This window comes from Pieris napi, chromosome 3 (assembly GCF_905475465.1).
Source record: "Pieris napi chromosome 3, ilPieNapi1.2, whole genome shotgun sequence".
Taxonomy (NCBI): domain Eukaryota; kingdom Metazoa; phylum Arthropoda; class Insecta; order Lepidoptera; family Pieridae; genus Pieris; species Pieris napi.
Window position 1 is genome coordinate 11731243 of NC_062236.1, and position 20177 is coordinate 11751419.

At 33.9% G+C, this 20177-nt stretch overlaps 3 protein-coding genes across 3 annotated transcripts in view; 1 reads left to right on the forward strand and 2 right to left on the reverse strand.

The window, feature by feature from the left end:
* Nucleotides 1–664: 664 nt before the first annotated feature.
* On the reverse strand, nucleotides 665–1247 carry LOC125063638 (DNA-directed RNA polymerase II subunit RPB9). Its single transcript, XM_047670176.1, has one exon. It carries the CDS (start codon nucleotides 1099–1101, stop codon nucleotides 721–723), a length of 381 nt encoding a protein of 126 aa, XP_047526132.1. The 5' UTR covers nucleotides 1102–1247; the 3' UTR covers nucleotides 665–720.
* Nucleotides 1248–2108: 861 nt separating this feature from the next.
* Nucleotides 2109–4178, forward strand: LOC125063161 (40S ribosomal protein S23). Its single transcript, XM_047669429.1, has 5 exons — nucleotides 2109–2233; nucleotides 2580–2739; nucleotides 3141–3339; nucleotides 3725–3811; nucleotides 4107–4178. Exons 1-4 carry the CDS (start codon nucleotides 2230–2232, stop codon nucleotides 3791–3793), a joined length of 432 nt encoding a protein of 143 aa, XP_047525385.1. The 5' UTR covers nucleotides 2109–2229; the 3' UTR covers nucleotides 3794–3811; nucleotides 4107–4178.
* A 1594-nt stretch (nucleotides 4179–5772) lies between these two features.
* Nucleotides 5773–20177, reverse strand: part of LOC125063162 (receptor-mediated endocytosis protein 6 homolog) — a 29708-nt gene continuing 15303 nt past the window's right edge. The window contains exons 15-33 of the mRNA XM_047669430.1: nucleotides 19980–20083; nucleotides 19612–19710; nucleotides 19164–19231; nucleotides 18229–18355; nucleotides 17390–17484; nucleotides 16858–17037; nucleotides 15696–15908; nucleotides 14673–14879; nucleotides 14056–14183; nucleotides 12653–12815; nucleotides 11343–11454; nucleotides 10636–10844; nucleotides 9606–9745; nucleotides 9410–9499; nucleotides 8777–8891; nucleotides 8223–8370; nucleotides 7703–7816; nucleotides 6850–7026; nucleotides 5773–5846 (exon numbers count right to left, since the gene is read on the reverse strand). Coding sequence (XP_047525386.1) covers nucleotides 6871–7026; nucleotides 7703–7816; nucleotides 8223–8370; nucleotides 8777–8891; nucleotides 9410–9499; nucleotides 9606–9745; nucleotides 10636–10844; nucleotides 11343–11454; nucleotides 12653–12815; nucleotides 14056–14183; nucleotides 14673–14879; nucleotides 15696–15908; nucleotides 16858–17037; nucleotides 17390–17484; nucleotides 18229–18355; nucleotides 19164–19231; nucleotides 19612–19710; nucleotides 19980–20083 — 2468 coding nt within the window. The 3' untranslated portion in view covers nucleotides 5773–5846; nucleotides 6850–6870. The remainder of the gene's footprint in view (nucleotides 5847–6849; nucleotides 7027–7702; nucleotides 7817–8222; nucleotides 8371–8776; nucleotides 8892–9409; nucleotides 9500–9605; nucleotides 9746–10635; nucleotides 10845–11342; nucleotides 11455–12652; nucleotides 12816–14055; nucleotides 14184–14672; nucleotides 14880–15695; nucleotides 15909–16857; nucleotides 17038–17389; nucleotides 17485–18228; nucleotides 18356–19163; nucleotides 19232–19611; nucleotides 19711–19979; nucleotides 20084–20177) is intronic.

Genomic DNA, 20177 nt, shown 5'->3' on the forward strand with positions numbered 1-20177 from the left:
CCAAACAATGCCTAATTTGTTTACTAAATAAAAAATCTTGCATAATTAATAATATAAGTAGTTGTTTAAAAATTGTTGTAGTAAAAGATTTCTAGTTATTGATTTTTACCTTTAATTTTTATGCTCACAATTTATATAGGGTTTTATTGTAAGACATAGGTTGCCTACTAAATAAATTTAGAATATAGATGCTTATGATGAAAAGCCTGTGTAATGAGAGAATATTAATATGTAATTGTTATTTGTATAAAAAGTTCAACTAAGTTATATTATACAAGTAGCAATGTGTTTTTTAAGCGTTACATATAATCTTTACAACATAGTTTAGATAGAGTTTTGTACTGTATACTTCCTTTGCAAACATGTCATCTTAAAGAGATGTATATTAGATTTATTTCTAACAATATGTTAATATATTTTGACAAATACTCATTAAGCATTTTATTTGGTCTCAGATCTCAGTTTTTTTTTATTAATATTTACTGATTAGTTTCATAAGTAATGGCTGTGAATTGTTAACTGATATACTAATATGTGGCTTGGCAATATTTTAAGTTGAATTAAAAAAATAGTATGAATTTCTTGTTTTAATTAAAACACCATGAAGGATTCCTAATAGTATCACAATATTGTTGGGTATTTTGGTAAAAAATATAAGCAGGGAGAAAATACAATATCTTTATTTTGCTTTATAATTAATACAATACCCCTAAAATATATTCACTCAGTCCATCTGTGTTTGCAACTGGTACATACATAATAAAGTCTCATTTCTTCTTCTGCTCGTCTTGTCTGACCTTGGAAGAACACAGCTTCACGATGATTGCATTTTGGGCACATGTGATCTTTTGTTCTGGGCAATGTGGGATCACTCACGACATCAGGATTTATATGAGTTAATTCGTCAACTTCGTGCATAATTTTGTTAACATACACACAATTAGAATCGGCTAACTGCTTGTAGTCGCAATTTCTACAGGCATATAGTAATACTTTATTGTTTTTATCTTCGCGCGGGTAAAGCATGTTATTACATTCTTGGCAAAACTGAATACCAACATACCCGGGCCCTCCATCTTTTCTTCCTAGGTTAAGGGTCATCGTGATATTAAGGAAAATAATCTCGTTTCACCAATTGTTTCGCCAGTAGTTCTTTTTTTATAAATAACAATAAGGAGTTTTCTCGAAAATCATCAACAATGTTTTCAATTCAATCAAAACCTCAATTGTTATTTGTTAATTGAAAACTGTCAAGCTGTTCAATGTGTCAATGTCAATTAATAGACAATCAAAATAATTTGACATTGCAATGATTACATTTTTGTTTTATTTGGTTTAAATTCGGAATATAAAGTAAGAGCCATAGACAAATAAGTGATGCTTTTATATAGTTTACTGCCACTTTTTTGGCAAAATAAAATGTTTTTAAAGCGATGAAGTGGTACGAAAAAATAGCACTGTTACTACTTTTGGTTACAGTTATGCAGGTTTGGCTAAATGGCACGATTCCCAAACAATGATACATCAATCGCCTTAACAACGACTAGGCAACTTTATGTTAAAGCATGGAAAAAAAGAACGCGGAACTTGGTTTTAATGGACGTAGCCACTGGCCAGCTTGAGATGAAGTCCACTTTCTCCATTGAATTAAAATGTTTCAAAAATGCTATTATAAAATTATTCCTTTAATCAATAGATTTGATTTATATCTTATCCTTTTTCATAGCTCAGTAGTTTGTGTTCTATGTTTAAAACTTTATGTGTTTTCATAAACGGGGTAATAAAATAAATAAATTATTTGGAATGTTCGGCATTTCTATATGACTTAAAATTTTATAATGTTAAAACTTATGTATAATTCTTGACTTGTATTGAACTTTAGGTGACTCTTGTAAAAGTATTTTACAGTTTTCTAAAATTAAACAGACTTGTGTGATCCTTATTTTACATAAAAATGTTTTAATAATTATGTACTTAATATTTATTTTTGTAGGTTGTTAACGGTTAAAAATTACATTTATAGTTATAAAATTTTATTAGTCAAATATTAATTAGTATAAAAAATTCGAAATTATTCTTTGAACTTTTATTTGAATGTTTGTATATTATCAATACTAATCTGGCAACACATTTTTTTTCTTCAGTTGGCTGCCATGTGCCATAGATCCTTATGGTTGGCAATTTTTATTTCTTTTCCTATCCGTAGCCGATTGGTATCACGCTATCCAAATGGGTAAGCGGTAGTTTTGCGCCAATTTATTGTAGTTTTAATAATAAATTCCTTTACCTTGTGTTAAAAAGTGTGTAAAGAAGTTTAGCGACTCAGAAGTGGAAATTACTACCTCAATTAGCTGTATATAATGTTGTGTTAAAAATATCTGCATGCCTAGGTGTCGGCCATGGCGTAGACATGTTTTTCTCGTGGTGCATAATCAAATCCATTTGAATCTTGTAAAATTGCCATTGATTTTGAGGTACAAGAATGTATTCTCTGAGCATGAAGTGTTGATCGAAGTGTTGAGTGTTGATTTTCGTGTTGCTCCAAAACATTGGTTAGAACCGGTGACTTCAATTTACAGGTAAACCCCGCGGTATACGTACGGCTCGTAAGCACGTGAACCACCGTCGTGAGCAGCGATGGGCGGACAAGGAGTTCAAAAAAGCCCACATGGGTACAAGATGGAAGGCCAATCCATTTGGTGGAGCCTCACACGCTAAGGGCATCGTTTTGGAGAAGGTGTAAGTAGTAAAATCTTTTTTACTGTATGTGTAGGTGTTATGAAGAAACCTAAAGAAGATATCAACTGTTCATAGCGTTCCTGCGCGCTGTATTATTTCTGTGAATGTGTTTTTATCTACAATCACAGGATAATACTGCGAGTAGTAGCGTCCTGCGCGTCGTCGAGGATCACACGTGGGTCAATGACCTCTGGAGCGTGCTGTTTACAGTTTGAAAAAGTTCATTGATAACTGTTTTGTTTGTGTTCTCTACAACTACTACTTTCTGTTAACTGTATTTCCATTTCTACAATTGTAAAGTCCAATAATACATTGCTGCAGTTGACTTCTAAACAAGAAACATGATTATTTATTAAAACATAATATATAAACGTGAAATGCATGTCATTAATTTATTACAGAGGTGTTGAAGCCAAACAGCCTAACTCTGCTATTCGCAAGTGTGTCAGAGTACAACTGATCAAAAACGGCAAGAAAGTAACAGCCTTCGTACCTCGTGATGGTTGCCTTAACCACATTGAAGAGAACGACGAAGTATTAGTAGCAGGATTCGGTCGTAAGGGTCATGCTGTTGGTGACATTCCCGGAGTTCGGTTTAAGGTAAGTTTTACAACTTGTTGTTTATTTTGTGTGTTTAGAAATTTGATTTTATTTGGTTTGGAATAGTAAAATATCATAGTATATACTAAGTTGTGAAACCATATAATCGGGTTTATGCCTATGTGGGTTGTACCATCTCTGTTTTTTGAAGCTGTATAATTTGTTTTATTTAGAACGTGTAACTTGATACCTTAAATGTAAAGAATGTTGCTATTAGTGTAAGTTTAATACTAAATTACAATTTTGACTTTTCTTGGATTTGTTGATGGTAATCTATTTGCTACTCAGATTGCCATGAATGCATCGTTAGACTGAGTTAGACAGTTTTTTGTAATAGTAATATTAATATTTATTCATCAATTTCAAAATTTTTGTTGACTTTCAGGTGGTCAAAGTTGCAAATGTGTCGTTGCTAGCTCTGTACAAGGAGAAAAAGGAGAGGCCCAGGTCATAGGTCATACATTGTGATAAGGTAAACCCCAACAAATTTTATTTCTATTTTTTTAATTAATGTTCAGATATTGCTAAATTTGTTTTATAATAAATCTTGAGATTATACTGTATTCAAATTATATTATTTAAAATAATTCCTATTTGTGACTGGGTGTTATGAGCAGCTTTGTCAATAGATTTTTAAATTAAATGATGTTATCTTTATTTGCTACTACTGAGTGCCATGACGCTAAACTTTTCTGATCATTATGAACATTTCTCAGAATAGCTCAATCGATCATAGATGTTTTACCTTGTCTTCTCTTTTGTTTCAGTGCAGCGTCGCTCTTAAGTGTAAATTTTTTAAATTGTTAAAATCAAGTATGCAATAAAACTGTGTACGACCACTTTTTCTTTCATTTATAGAATTATACATACCTACACCAACTCAAATTCACATTCCCAAGATACCAATCCATAAATTAGTCACTGCCAGATTTATGAAAGATCAAAATACAAGAGGTGGCAAAAATCATAAGTAAGTTATGTGATCTAACATTAAATTGTATACCATATTTGAAATGGTAGTGGCTATTTAACATGTGTAGGAAGTCCATAAGTTAATAAAACTAAAATAAAAGCAATTAGAATTAGTTAATGATTATATTTCTAAAAGTATAATCTTTGATTACAAGTAACACTGTTAGCTATTAAAATAGATCTATACATTTTTAAATTTCGTTCTAGGCAAGAAGAGTTAATATTAGAGAATATAATTATGAAAACTATATTAATATGAATTGTTTATATTAAATTGATGACAGCTATTTATATTATAATTTTAATACTTCACTTTGATTAATGGTTATATTGCATATGTATTAGCATAGCAGAATCGAATACGGTAAAACTGATAAACCTTACTAAATATATTATAAACAAATAAAAATATATAGTTTATAAGAAATTACTAACATTTGTACCTTCACATAAATTGCCTCACAAAATAATATAATATCCACAATTACAAAATACATACTTTTAGATTACACTTATTATTAAAATAATTTAAATAAAAGGCACGTCTTTACATAATGACTAAACCTAGATTCAATGTATGGAAAACCACTCTACTTAGTTTTCCTCTACACCATATTAAACAAACAATATTGATGTGATATAAAAATGGAATGGACTATTAGTTGCAAATAAAGAGTGCTGCTTAAAACTAGTGAGTGAGCTCTAGATTCTGTACATTATTTTTAAATATTAGAACCCTTTTCGTTGTATTATATGACATTGAGATTACAATTGTAGTGCAATAATACTATATTATTTCGTACGTATCTATCTAATTATACGGTTAAATCGAGATTAATAGTTTTATAGCAAGAATAGTTGCAAGATTGAATTTGAACTAAACACGCAAAAGCCAAATCGAAGTTCCAAAAATACATCACCTATTTCACACATCACAGTTAATACGTCAGTACGTAGATTCTTATATTTATGCTTTTCAAAACCTTACTCTTAAACTACAAATCCGAATAAGTGATACAAATAAAATCTTATTAAAGTTAGTTCAAAATAGTATATTAAAAATAATTTCGCGGTTTATTTATTGTTTGGCAAAGCGTGGCTTACATTATTCTACTTAAACTATTTACTATTGAGCTAAAAGACAGAAAGCGATAATTTGAGTGTTTTAGTTAATACAATTTGCTACCACTGGAAACTAAACTTATTAACTAAAAATTATTCACTTAATCTAAAAACATTGAAATATTTACATATACACAAAACCAACGATCCGGACTTATTAAAAATATATGTATAAGACACATTTAAAGTAAATACAATTTTATCGAATTTAACGTCTTGATTGGTTTAAAACAATATGGCGCTTGGCTGTCATAGATAATTAAAATCTAAAAGTAATTTCGAGTAATCAGGACGAGGTTGTAAGATGTAAAAATAGCAAATATACTGAGTCTGCCTGAATTAAATTTAATTTATACTGTATTGCGGCGCTCACGTTTGGAGTCACCATCGTTGAATTTTGGGCGCGCTGACCTCTGAAAGTGACATAAAAAATTAACGACACAAATTACTCAATATTTTTAGTACTATTATATTATATTTAGTACTATAACTAGGACATGTAACCTCTTCAGGATTGCAAAATATATAATAGGTACTAGCTGACCACGGGGCTTAGTCAAGATACCTTAACAGAAGTGTATGTAGAAAGTAGAAAACGTTTTCATACAAATTTAGTTTTTGACTTTCTGCATACACTACTGTTAAGGTATCTTGTCTAAGGCCGCAGTGGCTTGAGACTAAATCTTTTGAACAGGCGTGACCCACTAATGCACGTAAATGACATTAGCTACAGCTTTGTCACGTGATCGTTATCATACAAATTCGTTTGGGTTAGTGGGTCACGCCTATCGAAAAATGATTTTGTCTCAAGCTCCAGGCGCATATTATACCGCTTATGGACTAAGTGATACCTTTAACCTAACGTCAAAACTCAACAAGTAAAATTGTCTATGATGCCATAAATGAGAAAAGAGGCTATAAATTTATTCTTGTCTATGACGTTGGAATAATGTAGAAGCAGGCCATAAAATTATAAAAAATGTAGAAGTAAAGTTGTTCTCTATATTATTAGTTGACAATTTATTTAGACGTTTTTAAATTAATCTCTACGATATTTCTTTAATCTACTATTCGGAGTGAAAACTAATCTAACAAAATAAATATCATCAATCATCATAATAATGATTATTACGAATCACCTTAGTGTTCCGAACATGAAATAACAATATAAGCAAAAAAAACAAATTACTTTTCATATATTTATACATCGGCAGACTCTAGTTGGCTGATGTAACAATAGTATTGGTACATCTGCCAACTGTGGTGCTAATAATGGTGTCATATGTCATGGCATAAGCACATGGTACTACAATACCCCAACATAATACAGAACCGATAGAGGCGAATACAGATAACAACCGCCAATGACGTCATTACGACAAAAAAATAATATTAAGAAATTGTAATAGTACTTACAGTGAGCGGCGCCGGTCGTGGCTACGTATACGAAGAGGCAGACACGTAGTCCATAGTTTTGATGTACGCGACGGCTGAGCAAAATTGAGTCCACCAGTACAAGGCTTCGCCGGACAACACGCTGCCTCCTAATGCGTTCACCAGCTCGATCGTCGATAATAAAGATGGCGGATTCACCTAGAAATGTATAATAAATATAAATGAAAATGAATCGCAAAATATATTGCTAAGGACCAATTCAAGTAATTTTTATTCCTAGAACTCTGATATTATGGACAGAAAAAAATTGAAAAATTGCAGGGAGATACTCAAAACCAATTTTCTTTTTTTGAATCATAGCAAAGTAAAAGAATCATGGTTCGATCAGTAGCAATATTAATTTACGTAATAAAATATTTATTTTATTTACAACTTATCTATTAATTCAAATAATAACAGAAGTATTGTTCTATTAGTTCAACGTCTTTTTATTAAATGGGAAAAACAATTTATGAACGCACAGAAGGGTAGTTACTTTGCTTAAAAATATAAGAGCATTTTCCCTTTTCAGCTCTAGATTACATACATACTAGTTTTTCCCAACATGGCGTGGCCCATTCCGCACTTTTTTTGGGGGGAAATTTAGTAAAGGGGCTATTCACAAATTTATTAAATTTGGAATTTTAAATTCAGTTTTTCATTATATGTTTTGAAAATTTACTTAATATTAAAAATTGTGTTGTATAAAATTTTTAGAAAGGCTTAGGTGTAGGGTAGGCACTAAACAGGTTGGAGTACAATGATATAGACTCTAGTAGAAAACAATTGAAAAAGACAAATAATTTAAGAAATATGAAAAATAAATATACTTTACCTTTAGTATGACGAATACCAAAACGGGTGTAAGATCGTCAGCGGCCGGAGGCGAACCGTCAGTTAGAGAAAGAACCGACATTAGAGAAGAGACCACTCGCATTATACACGACACCTGAAAGTCAAGCACTTTGATATAAGTTGAGATGCGGCCTATATCAGAGGACGCCTGTCCAGGAGATGACTAATGACCTATGTTATATCTCTATATATATACAATTCTCGTGTCACAATGTTCGTTCCCACACTCCTCCAAAGCGGCTCGACCGATTCTTATGAAATTTTTTATGCAGTTGCAGTAAGTCTGAGATGGGTGGAATTTCGTATTCTGCCTCGACGTCCGATGATGAAACTCAGCTGCAGGTATTAATCGGATCAACTCCTCTGAACACTACATGGTAAATGCGGTAGAAGATGCAGAGTGACCCCACATCTCTACGCAACAAATTTAAAATAGAAATTATTGTAATACTAATGTAATACTACCAGTATATCTATATGAACAATATGAAGTAACTAGCCTTGTCCCTCGGGGTCCTATAGACGGGCAAATGCCTGAGCAAGAGCTGGGCGTGAGGGAAAGGCGCCGCCCACAAGTGCCTCGGGGCCACGCCCGCTCGCACTGCGTTCGTGCACGCGGACAGTCGACGCATGTGTTCGCTCAGCACCCTGGCGATGTAACGATAAAATTGAAAAAAAGGAAAGAAATATCTCATTATTATTAACTAAACAAACATACCGATGCGTATGTATCAAAAAGATATCTTCTAATAAATATTATTTATTTTGGAATAATAAATAACTTTATTAAAAAAGGTACTATTCAGTCTTTGAGTCATTATATAAAGAATAATGATAATTAGCTATAAACCTTCTACAATAGATCAGTCTAAATCGTTTTGATAAAATCCGTTAAGAAAGGTAGGCAACAAAAGCGTGTCACGTGATTAAAAAGTTATACCTAAATAGATATTTCTAATTGTTTTCATTAAATAGAAAATTAAATCAATGACCTCAATTTTTCTGATTTTGTAACTTTAACACAATATAAACATATATTTAAAACATTTCTTACTGATCGCGAGCGATGTCTCCGTCGCCATTAGGAAAGAGCACTTGCAAGTAGAGTCGTGCAAATACAGCCCTCTCCACAGTAATCTCCGCGCTCTCTAGGACCGTTGGGGTTGCTCCTACACAAAACAACCGTAATCGTAACCTTGCATAGGAATAACATATGTAATAACTCCTTAGACATAATGAAAAAAAAAATGAATATATAAATTGTTAAAACAAATGAACTAAATTTATAGGCAAAATCAATCTTTGATTGTGTCCACATACCGCTATAAAAGTTTTTGAAAGCAGCAAATTTTATTTACTAAAGCTTGCTCACTGATACATTGGTACATAAGAAAAGTAAAATACAAGATTTTATGTGAGAAGCACCTATAGGCAAACAGAGCCAACACGAAGCGACAAAAAGGCATTAATAAATTATAAAAACAAAAGAATTTTTTTATTTTCAAGTGTGATGGGAGCAACTATGGATATCCAGGCAGCTCATATCAAATGCTCAATCTGGATATCGGTGAGTTTTGATCATAACGCATTTTTTCATTAGTAGAAAATGAAAAACATCTCAATGTGGAACTTAGATATTATAGATTAAAGAAAGCTGTTAAAAATCTAAATAAATAAAAAATAATACCTTCCCAGGATGGATCAGCCTTTACTTCAGCGGTGATTGCTTTAATACTGGCCGTAAGACGAGTCGCTTTCTCATCCATTAGTTCTCCGCCTAACGACATTTATATTAATTACCATTGACATATTTCAGCAACTTTTTACGAAACTCCGGATCGAAGGATCAATCGCTTAAAAATTATTTTATTTGACAAACTGACCATTGATTGTATGATGTGAGTGCGCATGATGTTTGGCGAGGCGACGTAGAACTGCACCACGTTCTAGTTGTTCCAGGACTCGCGCTGCGCTTGCGCATCTTACACACTCAGCACATTCCCAGCGTACTAGTTTTATTTGTCTGCAAACATACATAAAAAACTGGTTAATGACCATTGATATACAAAAAACCCAAGATGCACAATCAATGTCAAAAAAACGTCCTCAAAAAATGAGCGCAACATTCTAAATTGTGCGCTCATTTCAAATAGTCTCGCGTCTAATAAGTGGAGTCGATGTTATTTATTTGTGTTTTTTTTAATAAATAAATTTATGTACTTTTGAACTTTTTTGTGTGTAGTTTTTGACAAATATATTTACGCTATATAAAGTGTAGGTCAGGAGGTAGCCAATTTAAAAAAAAAAAATAATTTAAAGAAAAAACTTTTTAACCGGATTAAAGTTATGTATTATTATAAATTTACAACTATTTAACATCCAACACCTTTTGTCTTCAGTCACCGTGACCACGCACGCTGTAAAGCACCCGAAAAGTCGGATAAATTTAAATTTATGTTAAATAGTTGTAAATAAAAGTCATGTTCGACTCCACTCAATACCTTGTCCTACCGACCACGGTCGGTCGTAAAATTTTATTGCTTTAAGTACGTATACACTGCGTTGTAATAACAACTTTAAGCAATTCGCGTAAGGTTGATTTTGCAATAATATATGCTTGTAACATATACTGTTATAGAAAGGGACAGAAATAGTGTTTCGGGACACTTTCGAGCGTTACATTTATTCGAGACTGTGTTTTTTGTATATCAATGTTAATGACATAAGTATTTGGAAGATTAAGGTGATTAAAAGTTATTTTGACTTATTAAAATAAGCAAAATAGATCTTAAATAAAAAAAATTACTTAGTTTTCTACAAAATTTAAAAAATTGCCACGCGAAAATCAAATATTTAATACAAATACAGTAAAGTGACAAAATATTTAAGACTGTGAATTTATAGTATACTCACGCTCTAAGATCATGATGGGCATGCGCCAATGCTGCCCGACAAGAAGCAAGATAGGCGGCATATGGCCTCCTAGCAGCCAGGTCTGCTCGCAGGGCAGCAGCTAATCGTGCTGCTCGTGGCCCGGCTGAGGCTAAGGCGCGAGCAGTCGCCGCTGCCTCTGCGCAATTGCCCGCCCGCACCCAGTCGGATAGAGATGTGCTTGTGCAACGCTAGATAAATTAAATTAAAATTATTTAACAAACACGTTTAGGGGCCGTTTACCCACACGTTGTCTATGCTTGAAAACGAAATGCATTTTCGAGGATTTCTTCCTAAAAATTAATACGTTTATGTACTATTATTTTTGAGAGCTTTGCTTAATTTTGCTGACAAGAGGAAGGGGGGGGGGGGGGATTAATTGCAGTAAATCTGCTTACCTAATACACTTGAACGACCCCTTAACAACCTTTTCATACAATTTAACTAATAGTTTAGGAATGTTTTGTCTCTCATCTGCGCCTGAGAGAAATAGGATAAAATATTCTCAATATGGAATTAATATTTCCTTATGAATCTATTTATTTTCATGACTTTTAGAAATTAGCATTAAGATCCTATTTAATGTCATTATTATAATTTTTCCCAGGATATCTTAAGGTTTCGGATAGAATTTTGTAATATGGACTTTGGAGCTGCAGAAATCTGCTAAAATGTCTCAATATACTCACATTGGGTACATATTCCACACAGTGGTAGTCTGTGTTGGCCAAAACCATACGAAGTCTCCTCTTCATACTGTTGAATACTTCTGGTTCGTTTAAATCCACTACACCTTCACATCTGGAATATACATTTATTAGATATTATAGTATGTATTAGATTTGACAAGCCTAGTCTCTAAACCCTTGTTGAGGTTGTCACTTAGAATCCGGCTGTGTATGAAAAAACGTTCTTTCTTTGCGCGAGCACATGGTAATCCGATAAAGGTGAATATCGTTCGGAAACCGGGAGCATTTAGGATAAGATTAAAATTGAGACTTTGCCCTAAGTATGACAGCCAGATCGACTCTAAATCGAAACATCGAAAAAGTAAATACAACGAAGAAAAATTGTAGGCACACATATATTCTCGGGGTGCAATCACTGCGAAGATCGCAAAACGCGCAAACTAACTAATCATGAAGATTACTTTTAAGAATTTATTTTGATTCGATTTGTTTTGTTATAATTCATTCACGTGCTTCATAGTTTGGAATCATTACTTAACGAATTACGAATATTGTTGAGAGCAATCAGAGCAGAACAAATGCCTCGAGTGGAGGCGCCATATTGACTTTTGACAGTGTGTTCAGGGAACGCAGTAGAGTACGTATTGAGTATCAGTAGAGAGCAGTGGAGATGAGAGGTTAGACCGAGTTGGGTCTGGTAGATTGTGATTAAAAGTGAGATCGTAGAATTATTTGTAGTGTTAGGAAGGAATCAATCTAAATAAAATATTATTCTTGTCTTTCATGCTCGCACTTTACGCCCATCCCGCTTATGACTATGGAGTAATAGTACACCAATCCTTTCTCCACATTCTCACATTGCATGTTGTTTCCACGGGAATGTAAGTGCTCCTATTTCACCATGCCTCTTGCTGATAGAGGACAAATCTTTGTTTTTTTTTAAATTATTATGTAATTAACTATTGATTACTTAAGATGTCATGTGGAACATGGTGTAATGGTTGCAGCTCCTTACACACATTGTGTAAAACAAAAAACTTGGCGATTAAAAAAAGAGGTGGAGAGTTTATTGCTAGTTCTTCTCTTCCGTTCTACGGCTTTGATTTGAGAATTGGCAGTAAATGTAAAATTAGAAGCAATTAGCATTTCTTTATTGACGTTCATAAGTGTATATTACCTAAATGAATAAATGATTTTGACTTTCAGATTAAGAAAAAATATCACAGTATACGAAATAGATGTATTTGCGTCCTCATTTTTCTTAGCTTAAATTAAAAAAAAAAAAACATTCTTGTAAAAAGATTTCTCACCTATCCAGTTCAGCATCAGGCACATCCGAGGGTCTCCGTGTGGAATGTCGTTTCTTGTCCGGGTGTCGCCTATATTTCGCTAGAATTTCCTCAGAACTCTCGCCCGTTTCAGTACTATGCTCATCGCGAATATCTTCCTCTGAAACTTTGACTTCTGCGGGAACTGGAAAGTTTAGATGATAAAGTTAATTTCAATAAAATAATCATATATCTTTTCAATATCTATTTATTTAATGTAGCTTGCCATAGAAATTAACATAGAACTTTATTGGATTAAGGCCCACAATGGTATACCGGGAAATGAGAGAGCAAAGGAGGCGGCGGAAACATTGGGGACGAAAGTGCATTACGTAAAGATACCACTTTCTCACGTCAGGAAAGAATTTAAACAGAAAACGATCGGACTGGGACAAACGTACAAAGAAGCTCATACTGCTAAACCAACGAAATTCTTTGTAAGCAATGTTATAGACAGCTACATTAATAGACAAAAAAGACCTAGCCCAAAAATGATGCAGATCTTGACAGGACATGGGGCGTTTGCTGAATACCTGCACAGATTTAGCTTGAAATCAGATCCGTCGTGTACGTGCGACCTACAAACAAGTCAAGACTGTGATGCATCTTATAGAATGTCCTGTATTTGCCTCCAGGTGCGATCTGGAGCCACAAATCGATATAAAGGTAACTGCCGAGTTACCCGAAATATTAAGAAGCTTCAGATCGCGACTGGAAGATTTCTGCAGTAAGATAGTGAAATGCGTAACTCACTGCAACAAGAGCGTAGCGAAGGAGAGACGAGGCGAGACTCGCCTATGAATATAGAATAGAACATATATATGAGAAATTTCTTAATATATATTTGTACAAAATATGTGTATAAAATAAGGTCCAGCACCACAAGAGTTGAGGATATTGGAAAATTTATATATAAAAAAAATTTGCTTGCTTGAATACAAGATTTAATGTGACAAGCACTTATAGGTAAACACAATAAACACGAAGAGAAAAAATTAAATCAATGCATAAATTATAAAAACTAAATTTAAATTGATTCAATGTGTGAGAGCAACTATGGATATTTATGGGACACGTTTTATTTTATTTATTACATTATTACTAAATACAGTCAAAATCTGTTGTAACGACATCGAAGGGTCTACTCATATTTGGTCGTAAAAACCGATAGTCGTAACAGCCGATGGCGTTGTTTTTAAGTACATAATACAATATAATTTAGCCGAGACCTTTTTGCCAATAAAACCAGTATGTTGTTCTAAACGATGTCGTCGTAAACTGTATTGGCATATTTCGCATTAGTTAAAGGTATTTTTTATAATTAAATAATGGACTTAATTATAAACCAATAATTTAATAATCAATGCGTATAAAACAATTATTACCACTGTGATGTGAGCGTCCCTTCTGCCGGAACATCTTGATCTTGTGAAGGAGATTGCCACCTGAACGCTTCACATTGTTCTTTAACTCGTCCAAATTTCCGACGATTTCCTCGCCTGTTATGCGTCGCCTGTTATTGTTGAAAGCAAAATAATCAATGTTATATACAGTATGAACTCTTTATCGTCATTCGTTATAACGAAAAACTCTATAACGTTAACATGAGTTAAAATTGTTTGGTTTAACCCAATACCCATACATTAATTCTTCCCTCCCTATAACGAAACCGCTATAACGAATATAAATGCTCGGTCGCTTGAAATTCGTTATAAAGAGTTTATACTGTATCACAAAGTTATAAGGACGACGAAAGTAAAATATATGAAATATGTAGTATGAGAAGTAGCAGTACAAAAAAACTGGGAATGTATGAGGCGTGCGATTCTGAAGTCTGTCTTGTCTGTGTAAATAAAGATTTATTCCGACGCGAAATTAACATTGCTCCTAAGGCGAACATATCGTGAAACCGGTATGGCCTAAGTATATGCTGCACAAAAAACATATATATTTTGGGTAATACACACTTTAAAAAGTGTAATGTGAATCCAAGACCTCCTACCTCTGCGACTTCTCGGCGGTGGCATCGAAGCTGATGCTCTTGGGTATTGCTCCTGTGGAGAGTTTGATCGGTGGAGGACTGACTCTCCTCTCGGTCACGTTCTCCGAGTTGACGTCTTGGCTCGAACTGGCCCCGGAGGCGGATGTCTCGCTGTTCACTGACAATGTACTTAGCGACATGTTGCTCGCTTCGCGTCTTCTTTCGACCCTACATTATTGTGATACAGGAAGAATTTCGATATATATACAAAATCAAATAAATATTTACCAAATTATTGAGCTATTGCATAGATTTTATCGCAGGCTTTGAGCACAGCGACCGATTCAATAAATACCATAACGAAAATAAACCTAACACACGATGACGTAATGTAGCGGGACGGAACGCATACTGCGTCTCAGATCGGTCTGGCGTGATCGGCGACGTAGCGCAGGTTCGTTAGAGTGGGACAGAACGCATACTGCGTCTCACATCTCTGAGAGATCGGTGAAGTAGCGTAAGCACGCCGGTACAGGCGGTACGCGTTAGAGTGACAAACTATATAGGCGTGTTAGTCTGTGTTTGGTAGAGTGGTAGATTGAATTAATATCAAATAAATAAATAATTATAATTGCATATGTTGATAAAAAATGCTATGCAATAGCTTTACCGCGGCAGTCCTCGAGTCCCACACGTTTTTTTAATAGCCAATGTTGTTAAAACATAACACTTTTCAAGTAAATAATTTACGAATTTTTAGTCAGGTTCTAGTTCTACAGTAGCTAAGTTATTTACAAAATATACACGGCCTTAGGAGCAAGGTCTACACCGCGACACCGTTTTTAAATAATTCCACCATTATTTTAAATCTATGGAAGCTTCAAAGGTACATGAAAATAAAATGATGAACTCGTGATGACTAGTGTAATCTATTACTTATTCCTAATCACTTTTAATTGCACCGATTTCTTTTTATCCCAATACAAACACAATTGGATAGAAAGAGATAGTTTATATAATGTATTTGTATGAGCTCTAACGTACCTGGACGAGCTAATGCTGACAATACTGGTCCTTATTTCCGTCTTCACGACCCGACTGGCGCCCATAGAGATTGACCCCATGCGGGTCACCAGGTCCGACATATTGGACCTAGGTTCTGTATCTTGTCTCTCTGTATCAATGCCGGAGTCGATTCGACCCCCGTACTGTGACACTGAGAGGGCGTTGAAAGAACTTTCGCTGGAGTTTAGAGACCTGAAGTAAATAAGTTTTTATAGTGTTATATAATCTAAGAAAAGGAGCATATCCATAGTCGAAGGCATTGTCTTTATAAAGAAAGTATAAAATAAAAAAACTCAGAAAAAAATGTTCATTCCGTGTAATTTTTTTTTGTGTGATTACACAGGATTTTGTGTGTGTGTGAACAGGATTTGTGAATAAATATTTTTTATAATGTAAAAAGGAGAGCAGTGATGGAGATCTTCTCTGGCTATCGCTAACAAGCAATTTTGGCGCGCTGCCGAGAAACCCCAATTAGCCAGCAGATCAAGCAAGTGAGCATATACTCCGAAGAGATTCCAATTATATCCCTAAGCAGGCGCTTGATGCTTGAGCTCGAAGATGCAGATTGCAGATGCGGCAAAGAGAGCCGGAAAGAGTTGGAGAGTCACTGTGGACGCCCTCTGCCCCATATTGGGGCTGTAAGTCAAAGGGGAGCAGTGAAATTAAATAAACATGCATTACATTAATATCTACCGTCTGAATTCATTTAAAAAAATAAGCCTTAATTGCACTTTTAACAAAGGTATTCTTTCGTCTCTTTCTGTCAAACGTGGTCACGCTGAGATGGAAAGTGACGTATGCTTTAATTAAAACGTATAATTTGGATTTATTTTTATGAATAAGGGAGCGTTCAAGTATTATGTCACGCAATTTTTGGAGATTATTGACCCCCAATATAACGCGCCGTAACGTTTTTCTACAATACTGTACCCAAGTATAGTAAAACGTTTCGTGACCACCTAGTGACTCTTTATACGTAAAAGTACTGGAAAGTCGAAAATAATATTAACAATAACGCGTATTCAATCCCCTTCCCGCACCGTAACGTTTTACACCCCCCCCCCCCAAAAATTCGAAATACTTGAACGCTCCCTCAGAGATTACGTATATGAAACAGAAATTAATAAAAAAATTACATCACCTGTCCATAAGATCGTTTTCCTCATATGCCTTAGACGTTGATGGCATCTGATACTTTCCTAAAAACCCATCCAACCTTGGGAAACTGTCGGTGACCCACTGACTGGTAGCGTCTGAACCAGTACTGGTGTGACCTTCGCCTTGAGCGTCATCCACTGTGTTTTCTGAAGCTGTATTGTTGCTGAAAGATAAAGTCACTCTGTAAGCGCAGTCTTATTAAGCAAAAATAAATTATTTATAAAGTGCTCTTAGATTTTGTTAATTTATAATGAATAATAATTGGATTTCATCAGACACGATTCCATAGGTTAATTGATGCAAGTGATTTATTTAAAGGTAAAATATATAGTTATTGTCAGGAGAAAGGATATTTTCCGAAAATTTTGTGTTTACTAACTTAAAAATTTGTTCTATACACATTCATTCATACAGTTTTTCTGTTGAATAAAGAGTTTTTACTAAATGAATTAGTTTTAATCAATGAATATCAAATTAATACGCAGATATAAAATAAAGTGTCGCAAGAACGTTACTTGTTTTGTGTAGGATAATCGAAGACGTCACTAGAAAGCTGCGCAGCCGCAGTTATCGGGCTCTCTGGCGCTGATGTCGCATAACAAGTCATCACCTATGTAAAAATGATATGCATCAAAAAGTTTGGCTTGAACAGTATTGAAAAAGGCCAGGGTCGACTGAGCGTTGTTGGCCTAGTTGCTTGAAAGTATCTTCGACCCTTTTTTTGACAATATTTTTTTTTTATCCCGATACATATATCCAAAGCCAAGAAAAGCGTTACTAGTTCAATACTAGATATACTATTTATTTCCTATAATAATTCTGTGTCTGTGATCGAAGTTGAGGTATAAGATTTCTTAAGATATATTCCTTCACCGTGAAAGAAATTAATTGCGTAAAAATAGTGGTTCATGCTTTTCAAAGCCATTTCTTTCTTTCCCCATTTCTCGGCCTGAGCGGTTTGTGCAGCCATGTTTCACGTACATTAAATTCACGTTCAATTGCTAAATTATTTTAGATGTATATTTTTTTTTTGCTATGCTAAACCATTTTTTATATTAATGTTGTTAATTCTTTTCCATCACATGTAATTATTGAGAAATTTTCTAATCTTTGTTTTTATATCAAATGTAAATCATTAAATTTTTTTTTTAATTTTAATCATTTGGTTTTTTCCCATTAAAAAAGCCATATATTACAAAAACTATATTATAGAAGTGACAGTTTTGCTATGCTTCGAGAGTGCGCTGACGATGACTCCCGTATATCAAACTTCAATAAGATTTTTGACATACTGACCTGACTATACCCTAACAAATGTTTATTACGAGTCTGTTTGTTAGTCTGAAAAACTTACCGGATATCCGTTAACGAGTATACTCTTCCGGTTTTCAATAGAATAATGTGCGTGTGGAGGCTGCGAGGCTAAGTCCAGTTCACCACCACGAGACAATGCCGCCGTAGCACTTAAATATACACCCGATCTAGAAATATTTAAAAATTAGTCTAATCCCCTAATCTAAGGACGCAATATTCTGCGTCTCTCAATAATATTTCTACTTTTACTGATCTGTTCTGATAAACTTGGTTTAACAATTCTAAATACCATCCGAACCACGTGAGGGTAGACCTACTAAACTAATCTTTCTACATCTTCCAGAGATACATACAGCCTTCAGTTATTCATAAAGTAATTTGGTCATACCGCAAACTCATTTGCACCCTTTTTACAAAAATACTTTAAGGCAAGTTACTTACAGTGCCACAAACTTTTCTTGGCCGGCGGTTGAAATTGGTACTACCGTCGCCATTTTGATCGTACAATACATAGTTTTACTATCTACCAACATTAATAAAAATCCAACTAAAATGCATTTATTTTTATTCCTTGCATTATTAATTACAATGGCAAAGTTTTAATTGTCGAACGGTTCTGATTGCTAGGTATCTTAAAAGATATTATATTAATAGTACAGACAACAAAACCTATCATATCAGTTGTTGCTAAGTTTGTGTGACAGTTATTTGTGCCTAGAGCTGTATTTTCAAGATATTCATTGTTTTATTAAGACATTTCAATAAATTATTAAATTAGCCTGCATGACTTTAAATTATTCCCCTTATGGGTAATTTTTATTTACTGGCAATACTAATATGACAGCGATGCTCTTACCGGCCAAGAAAAGTATGTGGCACTGTGCAAGTATTGTATCGCCATAAACTTGTCAAAATTCATAATATTTTTTACGAATATTAATGAAGTTTTAATGGAATTTAATTAAAATATATTACCTGTATGGATTATTCGCTTTCGGTGTGTGTCTTGGACTATTTGTGTCTGGTCTCTTAGCATTGCCATTCTGTGACAAGACAAAAAAATTAATAAAAAAGGAAAGCTACCTCAAATCTGTCAAATATAAAAGAAAAAAATATTTTCCTGTTCAGAAACGAGTGAATTGTATCAAAACTAGTGAACCGATTTTGATGGAACATGAACTTATTCTCTAAGTTGGAACATAACTATTAAATTAAAAAAGCATTATCTCGGTGTGGCTTTAGTTTTTGAGATATATATACAAACATATATACATTAATAAATTTAACAGACATGCTTTGTAGCCTAAATAGATTACTATCCAATACCAACAATAACACATACATACATGTCAAATATTGACCATTTTTAAGTCGGTTAAAAGAATTCATAACATACAAAAAGGTTGACAATTATAGAAGGTACCTGATGCACTCTTAGTATGATGTCATCTTGCCCCGAAGGTCGTCTTGGCCAGGAGGTGTCAGAGCGAGCAGCAACAGACACACAGTCATCGGTGTCCACCTACAGGCATTTATTTTATGAAAATCTAACTTCCTCAAAATTTTCTGATATAGGAAACCTTAAAATCTCTTTTTTAATGGCATGGTTGGGTAAGAATTTCAATAGCTTATTAGCGTTTATGAGTAGAATTTATTTAACCATGTAACAAAGCCACTGAACCCCTGTTTAACATCGATTTTATTATTTTTTCACTAAAGATAACTTATAATAAACAATGATTATTGGAACCCATTTAAGAGATAAAAAAAATATTTTATTTTGAAATTTACCTCAGTATTTCTGTCACTGTCGGATGCGAGTACGTCCATACTCCAAGCGGACTCGCTCGCTGTTTCGGACACGTCGGGTGCGTTCGTGTTATTTGCCGCAGTACCTTGACATTAAGTACAATTAAACTAAAAAACTAGTTGGAAATTTTATTAGGTTGTGTATATAATACACATAATATATAAAACAAAAAAAGTGTT

What these genes read in the sequence shown, in the direction of transcription:
- LOC125063161 (XM_047669429.1), top strand. An exon ending in GGCATCGTTTTGGAGAAGGT is followed by an intron (nt 2,740 to 3,140) that starts GTAAGTAGTAAA and finishes AATTTATTACAG; the next exon opens with AGGTGTTGAAGCCAAACAGC. An exon ending in TTCCCGGAGTTCGGTTTAAG is followed by an intron (nt 3,340 to 3,724) that starts GTAAGTTTTACA and finishes GTTGACTTTCAG; the next exon opens with GTGGTCAAAGTTGCAAATGT.
- LOC125063638 (XM_047670176.1), bottom strand. Translation starts at nt 1,101, where the DNA reads ATGACCCTTAACCTAGGAAGAAAAGATGGAGGGCCCGGGTATGTTGGT.